The sequence below is a fragment of the Erpetoichthys calabaricus genome, chromosome 6, assembly GCF_900747795.2.
Source record: "Erpetoichthys calabaricus chromosome 6, fErpCal1.3, whole genome shotgun sequence".
NCBI lineage: Eukaryota > Metazoa > Chordata > Cladistia > Polypteriformes > Polypteridae > Erpetoichthys > Erpetoichthys calabaricus.
In genome coordinates, this window is record NC_041399.2 from 104,136,935 (window position 1) to 104,149,858 (window position 12,924).

The 12,924-nt window shown below is 39.6% G+C and overlaps 1 protein-coding gene across 2 annotated transcripts in view; it reads left to right on the top strand.

The window, feature by feature from the left end:
* gad3 (glutamate decarboxylase 3) overlaps positions 1-12,924 on the top strand; it is a 212,635-nt gene that overhangs the window by 105,635 nt on the left and 94,076 nt on the right. Inside the window, exon 2 of one of the 2 annotated variants that reach the window (XM_051929368.1) lies at positions 8,769-9,048. In XM_051929368.1, the coding sequence (XP_051785328.1) occupies positions 8,919-9,048 (130 nt within the window). In that variant the 5' untranslated portion in view covers positions 8,769-8,918. Of the gene's footprint in view, positions 1-8,664; positions 9,049-12,924 lie in introns of those variants that run through there. The other variant, XM_028803827.2, reaches the window with a different exon arrangement.

The following is a 12,924-nucleotide window of genomic DNA, read 5'->3' on the forward strand; positions in this document are numbered from 1 at the left end:
TAACAAGAGTCCTTTTAAAATCATGAGCTATTTGTATTTCACAAAACTGTTACCATCATTCACGGTTATTTACTGTGGGAAGCATGTTACGGATCTAAATAAAAAAAAGGTTCTTTCTGGAACCTTGATGTGGATGGGTCTTTCAGGAACCAAAACTGGTGAAGAGCCACTCAGGCATCTATATTTTTAAGAGTACAGGAAAAGCTGCAGGACCAGATGGAATCATTCCTGGAATTATTAAAGTATATCCTGACCAACTTTGTGCTATACTATGTTACCTTTTCAATCTGTCCCTAAGGCTCCAGAATGTACTACTGCTGTGGAAAACATCCTAAATTAACAGGGGTTGCAAAGGAAGTCAGAAGCCTCTTTACCTAATGATTACAGACCAGTGGCACTTACGACTCATATCATGAAGATCTTTGAGAAGATGGCCCTGGACCATACAAGGTCTCTTGTGGTAGACCACCTGAACCCACTGTAGTTTGCTTATTGAAGATAGATTAGAGTGGAGAACTTTGTTTCTTGGAGCAGAAAGAATTGTATACACCTTAACATCATCCATCCATCCATCCATTTTCCAACCCACTGAATCCGAACACAGGGTCACGGGGGTCTGCTGGAGCCAATCCCAGCCAACACAGGGCACAAGGCAGGAACCAATCCCGGGCAGGGTGCCAACCCACCGCAGAACACACACAAACACACCCACACACCAAGCACACACTAGGGCCAATTTAGAATCACCAATCCACCTAACCTGCATGTCTTTGGACTGTGGGAGGAAACCGGAGCGCCCAGAGGAAACCCACGCAGACACGGGGAGAACATGCAAACTCCACGCAGGGAGGACCCGGGAAGCGAACCCGGGTCCCCAGGTCTCCCAGCTGTGAGGCAGCAGCGCTACCCACTGCGCCACCGTGCCGCCACCTTAACATCAGCAAAAGCAAAAAACTGTTAATGACTTTTGCAGCACCAAAGAGACTATATGCCGGGTCACTATTCAGGGATTAGATGTAGAGGTGGTCCAATGCTACAAGTACTTGGGGGTCCACATCAACGACAGGTTGGACTGGTCTCAGAACAAGAAGTATACAAGAAAGGGAAGAGCAGGCTGTTGTTTCCTTAGGAGACTGTGTACCTTTAATGTGGGTAGTGACATCCTTCGCATTGTCTACAACTCTGTGATGGCAAGTGCGATTTTCAGTGCTGTCGTGTGCTGGGCAGGTAACATCATTTCAAGAAATCAACAAGCTAAAAAAAAAGCAATTAAAAGGGCAAGCTCAGATATAGGACATACTCTGGGCACCCTGGAGGTCATAGCAAAGTAAAGAATTAAAAGAAAACTAAGTGACGTTATGAAGAATACTGCATATTCTCTATCTGACACACTAAATGGAGTACTTTCAGCCAAAGAATCATTCAGTAAAAGTGGGTCAAGAAACTCTACTGGGGCACCTTTATACCAGCATCAGTATGCCTGCACAATACCTCACTGTGACTGCCATGTCAAAAGTTGTTTTTTTTTGTAGTCATTCTGGTGTGTGTATTTATTTATCTACCCATTTATGTATTTATTTCATTAGCTTCTGTAAAAAGCCGAATTTGCATCTGGGGACAAATAAAATTCTATCTACAGCAACACAGTCTCACATGACACACATGCAGGTAACACATTCAAAAATGCACATCCTAAAACAGTAGACACTGCAACAACTGTTATTCTTATCAGCAAGCCCACCAAACACTATCCATGGAGGATTATATACTGTACTAACACACAAACTGACAGAGGGCATTGAGAGAACACTCGTACAATACACAGAAACAGATCCTGCTGTGTTCCCCTTTACCAAAACCACTGAACCAATAGAAAGTGTCACCAAATAAAACTTATTAATGAGAATATACTTCCAGAATATGATAACAAAAATGAATTCTTTCCAAAATCTATAAAATTCTTCAACTGTTCTTTGGAGAGAAAATTTGTATTTTTTCCAATTGAAAATAATATAAATGTCACTTTCCCACAGAGCTATTAGAGAGGGATCAGGATTCTGACAAATTAAGCAAGATGAGTGTTCATGTAAGTAATATACTATAGGTCCACACAATAGCTTTTCTTTTACATAAACTTTTCTCATCTGATGTTACTCCAGATATAGCCTTTTAGGGAGAGTTATACATTGGTCACAAACAGAACTAAGCACAACTCCAAAGGAAAGCACAAACACCACCACCCCAAAGCAGCAATTGAAAAACTCACTCTTCAAAGCGCTTAGAGAGGAAGAGGTCTCATATATATAAGTATTTACACAATGCACAAATGAATGAATTAAGACCATTTTTCTATACAAAACAGCAATATAATAATCATTAGTTAATGTAGACACAAACTAAACACTATTTAACCTACATACCACAGACATCACAGAGAACATGACAACCACACAACATAATCCACAGGCATGGACTCAGAAACCATTGCATGGCAAACATCCTCACGAACATCCTCAGGTTTGTGTGGATAAGACTGCATTAAATTGCTGCCGAAAGCATAGAAAAATGTCTGGTGAGACAGAAGGGTTTATGCTAGAGTCTGCTAGACATACAGTACAAGATCATGTCTACAGACACTGTTTATAACACAATACACATACTGTAAAGCAGCCATTTTAAATACATGTCACATAGTTAGGAAATTCTTTAACACAAACACAATCCCCTAAAACATCCATCCATCCATCCATTATCCAACCCGCTATATCCTAACTACAGGGTCACGGGGGTCCGCTGGAGCCAATCCCAGTCAACACAAGGCACAAGGCAGGAAACAAACCCAGGGCAGGGCGCAAGCCCACCGCAGGGCACACACACACACACACACACGGGACAATTTAGGATCGCCAATGCACCTAACCTGCATGCTTTGGACTGTAGGAGCACCCGGGGGGAACCCACGCAGACACTGGGAGAACATGCAAACTCCATGCAGGGAGAACCCGGGAAGCGAACCCGGGTCTCTTAACTGCGAGGCAGCAGCGCTACCCACTGTGCCACCATGCCGCCCGCCCCATAAAACATATACACCCCAAATAAAATTACCCTATGTCGTGGCTTAGACTTGATATAGGTGATAGCAGATATTCCAGAAAAAATACTACTACTACTACTACTACTACTACTAATAATAATAATAATAATACATTCTATTTATATAGTGCCTTTCACTCATATTAAAAGTGATTTTCCCCTGGACTGTTGCTATGTGGTAATGAAATTATTCACTATATTTGGTGGATTACTACTTTTGTTTTTACTTGATATGTCATGTAATTTTCTAACCTGCTTAATAATAATAATAATTCTTTGCATTTATATAGCGCTTTTCTCACTACTCAAAGCACTCAGCAATTGCAGGTTAAGAGCCTTGCTCAAGGGCCCAACAGAGCAGAGTCCCTTTTGGCATTTACGGGATTCAAACCAGCAACCTTCCGAATGCCAGTGCAGATCCCTAGCCTCAAAACCAGCACTCCAGACCAGGGTCACGGCGGAAGGCTAACCCAGCTAGAAAAGGGCACAAGGCAGGAACAAACCATGGACAGGACTCCTGTCCATTGCAATGTGAACACTCACACTCACAATCACATATGAAATACACACTAGGGTCAATTAAGCATCATCAGTTCACCTAATCTGCATGTCTTTGGACTGTGGTCGAAAACCCATGCAGACACAGGGAGAACATGCAGCCTCCACTCTGGGAGGACCTGGGACACGAACTCTATTCTCCTTACTGCAAGGCAGCAGGCTTACCATTATGCCACAATGCCACCCCATTTAATTAATATTTCTTTTTTAATTATGTTTGCACTATTTTACATTTTGCCCGTTTCTACAGTTATCTTAGCTCCAAAAAGCTAACAATAAAATACAACTGAGCTAAAGAGAATTAGTACTATATATACTGTGTGTATGTATATATATATATATATATATATATATATATATATATATATATATATATATATATATATATATATATATATATATATGAAAAACAATGCATTGACACGCATGATCAATATAGGCTTTTATTATTCACGTTTTGGCAGAATGGTTGTGTTTTTAAGTGATATTCTGAATATCCGTGCTTGCGGAAGTACTTATATTTGGAAGCAATGATCCAATTAACATATACTAATGCTTGTTTCAGACATATGGCATAATAGTTAGTGCTACTGCTTAAGGTTCCAGGGACTAGGGTTCAATTGCCTGCTGGAATTATGTGCATGTGTTTTCTCTGGGTAGCCCATTTTTTTCCTCACAACTCTAAGATATTCATGATACATTCATGGAAGGCTCTAAAAAGAGCTTTTTATAGATACTGTATGTTAGTTTGTACCCCTTGTGCCTGATGTGGCTGAGATAGACAGTATAATGGATCAGCTAATTGATAATCTACTGTCGATTAATTGACTGCACATTGTTAGTGCTTATCATTCCTATAGAAGTGGGCTTTGGAAGGCTTAGGAATTGTTTAACAGTGAATAAGTCACAGCTATAATACTCAGGTTAATTAAGAGTGATTAAGCTTTGCTGGAATAAAAAAAAACCAGAATTATAGCTTTGATTATTGACCTCACAAAAAGCATCATGTGTTTAAGAACTAACCATAACCCAACCTTAAAATGAACCACTCTTGAAAATACAGAAAGGTTAAGAAAAGAATGCTTATGCCAAAAATAAAAAGCTTTTGGCAATTCTTTTAAATTGTCACAGCTCTGCATTTTAAACTAAAAACTCACCACTTCAACACCCACCTCTAGTTAAAACCTTTAATATGAGTAAATCACTTAACTTGTCAGTGTTCTCACTGTAAATTAAATGCAAACAACTGTACTACAGGAAGATGCAACATAAAATAAATAATTCTTTGCATTTATATAGCACTTTTCTCACTACTCAAAGCACTTAGCAATTGCAGGTTAAGGGCCTTGCTCAAGGGCCCAACAGAGCAGAGTCCCTTTTGGCATTTTACAGGATTCGAACCAGCAACCTTCCGATTGCCAGTATAGATCCCTAGCCTCAGAGCCACCACTCCACCATAAAATAAAACTCCAAAATAAAACTTGGCTTCTGAAAAGTGTAACTTACAGCAATGCCCTTTTCATAATTTCACTAAAAGTGAGGCACATAATAAAAAAAAAATGTGGATTAATTTAACTCAAGATAACCACTAAAGATTTCTAGTTAAGCAATTTAATGTTGGGGTAATAAACGATATCTGAACTGTGAATGCTGTCAATGAGTGCCCACCTGACCTAGGTCATCTAGTGTTCTGTACTTACGTCTTTTGAGCTAGAATCTTTGCACATGTTTTGGATTGCCTCAGATCCAGTATCACTCCAGACCTTAAAAGAATATATCTGAAATAACATTGCATGGGAAAGCATTATGTAAGGGAAAGGCTATTGTGGTGTATGTAGTACACATGTACCATGTTGAACCCCCTTTTGCTTTCAGAACTGCTGCAATTCTTCGTGGCACAGAGTCAACAAGGTGCTGGAAACTTTCCTCAAGTTTGTTTGGTCCATATTTAAATGATAGCATCATACAGTTGCTGCAGATTTACCAACTACACACCCATGATGCAAATCTCCAGTTCCCCCACTTCCCAAAGGTGCTCTATTGGACTGAGATCTGGAGACTGTGGAGGCCATTTGAGTACAGTGAACACACTGTCATGTTTAAGAAACTAGTTTGAGATGATTTGAGCTTTGTGACATGGCGCATTATCCTGCTGGAAGTTGCCATCTGAAGATGGGTACACTCCCGTCATAAAGAGATGGACAGCAAAAATACTCAGCTAGGCTGTAGCATTTAAACAACGCTTAATTGGTACTAAGGGGTCAAAAGTGTGCCAACAAAACATCTCCTGCAACATTACACCAACACAACCAGCCTGAACCATTGATACAAGGCAGGATGGATCCATGCTTTCATGATGTTGATGCCAAATTCTGACCCTACCCTCTGAATTCTGCAGGAGAAATCGAGACTCGTCACACTTCAACAGGTCGACTTGACAATGTTTACATTCCCAAATGCACTGAGCTGCTGCCAAGTGATTGGCTGATTTAATATTTGCGTTAACAAGCAGTTGCACAAGTGTACATAATAAAGTCGCTGGTGAGTATATATCTTTTATATATTGTAAGTGCCACATGGGATGGACAGGCATCCCTAGCAGAAGAGGTGAAGTTTCCTTACCCAGCAGTAGACCACAAGGGGATGGAAAGTCATCCTGACCAAGAGAAAGAAAGGGGCCTTACCGAGACGAGACTCACCAAGTGGATGGACGGACATCCAAGCCAAAGAAAGAGTTCCCTTACCCAGATGAGATTCCCAGGCGGATGAACAAGCATTCGAAACAGTTATATTTATGACACCTTTCCTGGCCGGGATGAATAAGGAAGGACAGGAAAAGACTGTTTCTTAGGTCCGTTTATTCCCTCAAGACATTAGATGGCAGCAGCCCTGGATATCAGTGCCTGTTCGGACACAAGTGGGGTATGCTGGGAATTGTAGTCCAGTAATGCAGCTCTGCTGGGTTGTGGAGGCACCACATGAAGGTGCTGCTGGGAGGTATACTCCTTACTATATTGGACTCCCATATGACCCAGAAGTGCTTCAATGTAGCACCAGAAGTACTTACGGATCCTAAATAAAAGGGACTGCACTCCCTTGTCCAGGTGAGTCAGAGGAAGGAAGGAAGGAAGGAAGGAAGGAAGGAAGGAAGGACGACAGACAGATAGACAGAGAGTGAGTGAGTGAGTGAGTGAGTGAGTGAGTGAGTGAGTGAGTGAGTGAGTGAGTGAGTGAGTGTGGTGAAAGGTAATGAGGAGAGAAAACTTGGGCTTTTGTGCTTATACTGAGGTTTTTTAATAAACACCATTCTTTATTTGAACCCAGGACTGTGGTTGTATTTTCACATTGAGGTTTGAGGTTCACTGGTACGCGGTGTCCATCACAATATAAGTATACGGCATATGCAGTACATATCTATCTCTATCTATCTCTTTAGCCATATAGAGTTTATTATTATTATTATTATTAGAGTAGCTTTCTTATATTGGTATGTAAAGGAAGTTGTGTGTTTTCTTTTTAATTTAATGGATTTTTTCTTATGCTTCTACTGCAGTAAATATATCTTTCACTGTATTTCCTGCTGCTGTATATGATTTGTTCTCTCAAAATAAAATCGGGGGAAAATAGAAATGCATTTTTTGCTAAAACAGAAAGCTGTGTTTTTTATTTGTTTAACTTTGCTAACGTGCCCATTAATGCGCTGAAATAATAGGCACTCAATATGCGCCCATCACACCAAAAAGAACTCTTGAAACTAATGCGCATAGTTATCATTCATTAAATTGCTTATAATAAACCTGCTAAACTTTCCAGTAGGTCTCAGTAATAAGCTTTTCCCAATAGTCGGATAAGCGCTGATAACATCCGTTCAATGAAGTGATTAACTGGTCTGGTGATAGGATAAACTGAATTAAAAAAAATGGACAGGCAGCCAGTCTAGTTGAGCTAGCTGAGGTGTAATGTGATCTCTGTGTTTGATCTATCTTATGACTCTAGTGACTACAAATTCACAAAATCTCTGAATTAAATTCAAATCCACTAACCACATTTTTAGAATATTTACTAAGCATTAGCCACTACCATTTAACTTATCCATTTAACTTTAAACAGATGGCTTCCAGTTTATTCATTCCGGAATTTAAAGAACTGCAGCAGAAGCTGTCAAAGCTTGTTGGATGCTGCCTCTTGCCATACCTGAAGAACGTTTAGATAAATAACGTTAGTTTGGCTATATTTTTATGGTTAAAAGAATATCATGAAAATTAGAGCTGTACATAAATAGAATATAGCTTTACTGGCTAAATTGAACACAATCGAAAGCTAATTAAGGAAGCACTGGGTGCTGTATTTAGTGTTGTGGCCTCAAACCTGGGCATTATTTGTGATGAGTTTGCATGTATTCCCCGTGCACAAGTATAGTCACGTAACCGGGCCAGATATGACTGACCTCAGTCCAGAATTCCAGCTTGCCTTATGCAGCGGTGCAAAGCATTAAGCGAAATGGAGCTTATCAGTTTGCTGCGTACCGACTAGCATGACGCTTATCCGATCTGCCTCGACGAACCCCACCCAATGTTCGCGCCGCTCGAAACTTTTGTGACAAGAGACATTCTTCGGTGGAATGTCAAATGTGGCGGAGCGCTCAATTACCCCCACTCCGCTCTCCCCGCTTCTACACATATCCACTTCAGACTGCGCAGGAATATGGAGATGGACGCCTGCTCTCCGTGAATCTGAGCTAGATAGAAAAATTGGATATTGATTGGTTTAGTTTAAGGACCGTATGTGTCTAATAATAGAAAATTGGAATCCATCCTATAAAAGAGAAGGGAACCAATTCTTCAGTACTTTCATTTAACAACAAAGATAAGGAAAAAAAAACAGTTAATATCTAAATAAAGGCTAACCAAAGTTTTTCATTCACATTTTGCTTAAAACTTCCCCTCGTGTTTACGCGAATTTTGCACGCATACTCGGGATATTACACAACAAACTGATCACAATCTGAATAAAGCATCTGCATGACAATATGTCCATTAAAAACACAAGCACGTAATTTCTCATTTAAAAATACGGTATTTAAATGTCATTGCCAACGTCCAGAAAACAAGTTGCAGTCTTTACGGTGCACCTCAACACAGCTGCTGGAGAACAACTGCATTCAGCTTTATCGACTGACAAAAGTGGAAGAGAACAATTGTTTCACCTGTGATTGTATTCCGTGACAATTGCGAGTGTTTCCGACCCTCCTTTCCACTCCTCTTTCTATGGAGTCGTGGCCAAGTGTAAACAGATCGCAGTTTCTTTTCAGCCCCTCAGCAGGTAGAACATCACCACTGATTCTGGAAGAAGCGTTTTACTTCGGCATGGACAGGGAAAATTCGGCGAGGAATCCAAGTAGGTTAAGAAACTTTATCTGCACTATTAACAGATTTTATGATAAAGGAGAACAAGCATCTCCCAGTTTTCTGATGGTTATGTCTAAGTTTTACGCTTATTTGCAAACCTTGAAAGTACATGTACAACTAGCTTACATATAACCAGAGCTTTATTAGTAATGACAAAATATGTCAATTTATATTTTAAATCGGTCAGTTTTAACTCAAGTTATCTTGCTTAAAACTGCCGTTAATAAGTGTTTTTACCGTCAATTAATTAACATTATAAAACCGCTCATTTTTTATTAACAACCTGGTACAATGAAAAGTGAACAATGCCAACAAATAAATGGATCTTTAGTATTTTTTTGCGGTTACATTATTTACTGGAGAACTCATTACCTCACACACCGACACCTATAAGGTGATACGTTTGAAATCGCAAACCATCCTAACAAGAGTTTGAGGGTTGTAGAAGGGAATCTGGAGGACCCGGAAGAAAGCCTACTGGCTACGAGGAGATCGTGCAAACACCGTGCATAGTGTTTATGCATAAAGCCATAATAAAGACACAAAGTGGTGCTACTATGAACGGTTATTAAATATTCAAATCTCTGCCAATTCAAGAACTTAGTGCACACGCTTTTCCCGTGGTGTGTGCGCATCGATCGAACTGTAAATGTTGTACAATGCACAATAGTTTATTTAACATAATAATAAGCTTGGCCTCGATCTGTTGAGAAACGAATTGGGTTATATACGGGACATGTCTCATATTTGATAATTTTGCCCCCTGTCCCGTACTGACCTTTCAGGGACTCCCAAATGTCCCGTATTTAGTTAATTTTCAAATTTCGTAATAAAAATATATTTACTACCTTCTTACGGTACTTTAGTTTTAACTTTAAAAGTAATTTATACGTTCTTTTCTCAGATTCTCTTGATGAAAATAACCCAAATTTAACGAGGAAACTAGTGTTTGCTGCCTGTTTGCAACTTGTTCAGTTGCTATGATTGGCTGAGGGGCCAAACAGGCCATAAATCATACATTTCTGTGTGTAATCTATTGGTTTACGTGTAAACACTATTGGTTTATGAATATTTACTATCGGTTTGCGTGCGTACAATACTGGTTTCATTCATATGAACTATATTGGTTCGTGTCCGTATATTATCGGTTTGTGCGTGAACTATATCCGTTTGTATGTGCATACCACTGGTTTGCATATGAACTATATTGATTTGCGTGTGTATATCACTGGTTCCAGTACGATTTGTTATTGGTTTGTGAGTGAACTTCATTGGTTTTCGGTTGTATGTTATCGGTTTGCTTATGAACTATATTAGCTTGTGTTCTGTGTCGGTCTAACAATGGATTTGCGTATGCAGTATTTTGGTTTCATGCACGTCTTATACTGGTTTCATGTAGGTAACCTGTCGATTTTGCGCTTGAACTCTATTGGTTGTATGTGTGCACTATGCCGGTTTCGCGTATGAAACATATTGGTTATTCGTGCGCACCCTATCGCAACTCCGTGTATGAACTATATCGGTTCTGCGTGTGAACTATATTGGTTGGTCACGTGATCTTCAGTGGAAATGGGCGGGGCAAGAAACAGGAACTCGGGGGCCTGTAGAGTCATGGAGTGTAAAGACAAATGGCTCGGAGACGCATCTGCGTTTAAAGTGCACTGTATATTTTTTTCCGCACAATACATTTGCGAAAGGACTTGGTAGTTATTATTACTATTTAACAGAATCTACCCTTGAGTCTGTAATGAACACAAGGCTGAAATTAGGTACGTATTCAGCCGTGTTATTTGCTTCCAGGATCATGTTTGCTCGCACCCAGCTACAGTACTTTTTTTCACACAACTTTTGAAACTAGTTATTCATTCTGAAGGCAAAATATTCTGCATTTACTAACGCCTTTATCCAACATACAACATTTAGATACTACTGGTTAGATTCGCCCAGTGCCCCCCCCGCGCCTCACAGACAGGTGAAGTGACTTTTTTTATGGTCACATAGTGTCATTATTAGGACTAGAACTCGGAGTTTAAAAGTGCAGTCTTAAACACTACACTACACCACAATGCTTGCACATCTACAACTTGTATATTAATTGGCATAATATAAACTTGATTCCATTGTTAGTTGAGTTTAACATTTTCAACCCGTTCAAATTTAGGTTGAAAATCTGGAATATTTATTTTATCAAATAATGGATCCGTTTACGGATTAATGTACACAGAGTAGAATATTTTGCCTTGCTGTTAATATACAGTAGAAGAAGCTGGTTTGTGAATAAGTAGCTGACTGCAAGCTTATACTGAATGTAGCTAGAAGTGAATAAAAAGGTAGCTGAATGCGCACCGAATTTAAAAATAATTACCACCAAACCCCTTCACAAACATAGTGACGTGCAAAAGTATTCAATCCCCTTGAAAGTTGTCATAATTTTATGCAAGACAAAATATTAGTACACATTTATTCATTCTGTATTTTTTCTTTGCTGTAGCAAAACATTTCCAAAGTCAAAATAAACTATTTTATGTAGACATTTAATTGAAGAAGAAAATCTCCAAAGTTAGTGTTTACAGAAGTGTTTAAACCTCTGTGCTTTGGAAGCTCCAGGTTTATACCAATGACAAATTAATTAAAAAGGTGGCAGACATTTGACAGTCATAATTAAACATAATGAGGTGCTACTTTCTCTCTGGATATAAAAAGCCCCCTTCGTAGGGGCCATAGTCTTTGGTGGACAGTCACTGAAAAAATGGAGAGAGGAGCATCCTGCTGATGTGAGAAACAAAGTTATTGAAATGCACAAGGTTGCAGGAAATAACTATAAAAATATCAAGAGTTTGAATGTCCCATTGCGCACTGCTGGATCCATCATCAGAAAGTGGAAGGTTCATCACAGCACCCAGACTCTTACTAGAACAGGCCCTCCCTCACAACTGAACATCAGAGTGAGACATCAACTGGAGAGAGAGGAGACTAGAAATCCAACCGTTTCTCTCAGATGTTTGCAATGCTTTTTGGCTGAAACTGGAGTGAAGGTGCAGGGGTCCACAATTTCAAGAGCTCTCCATTAAACAGGCCTCTACAGGAGGGTGGAAAGAAAGAAGCCATTCCTTAAGATGGTCCACATAAAAGCACATATGGCATTTTTCCAGTTAAATGTGGGGAGAAGGTTTTATGGTCAAATGAAACCAAAATAGAACTTTTTTCTCCGACTTCAAAGAGGTACAGGATGTGTGGTGTAAAACAAACCCTGCCCATGCCACAAGAAACACCAGACCTACAGTGGAATATGGTGGTGGCAGCATCTTGCTATGGGGATGTTTTTCATGTGCTAGGACTGACAATCTTGTCAGAGTTGAAGGGACAATGGATGGGCACAAATACCACACAATATTGCAGGAGAACTCGTTCCAGTCTATGAATTTAAAGCTTGGGAGAAGTCATCTTGAAAGATGAATCAATGACCCTAAGCATTAGACCAAAGTGAACTGGGATGGCTCAAAAACAGACAGGTGAATGTTTCAGAATGGCCAAGTCAAAGCCCTAATCTTAACCCTGTTGAGAATCTGGGGCACTGTTTCAAAACTGCTGTTCAGAGATGCCATCCCACTAACATAGAGGGTACCTAGAAATAATGCCAAGAAGAATCAGCATTGTGCAGAACTGGGGCATATTTACATACCCCAAAAAAATGAAGGCTGTTACTACAGCAAAAAAGGTTCTTGACAAAGTATGAATGTGTTGGGCTTGAATACTTGGGCAAACAATCACTTTGGAGTTTTTCTTTAGTTAAGTTAATTGGAGTTTGATAACATTTTGTTACAACACGAGTTCACATTAAAAATACCAAATGGATAAATATGTG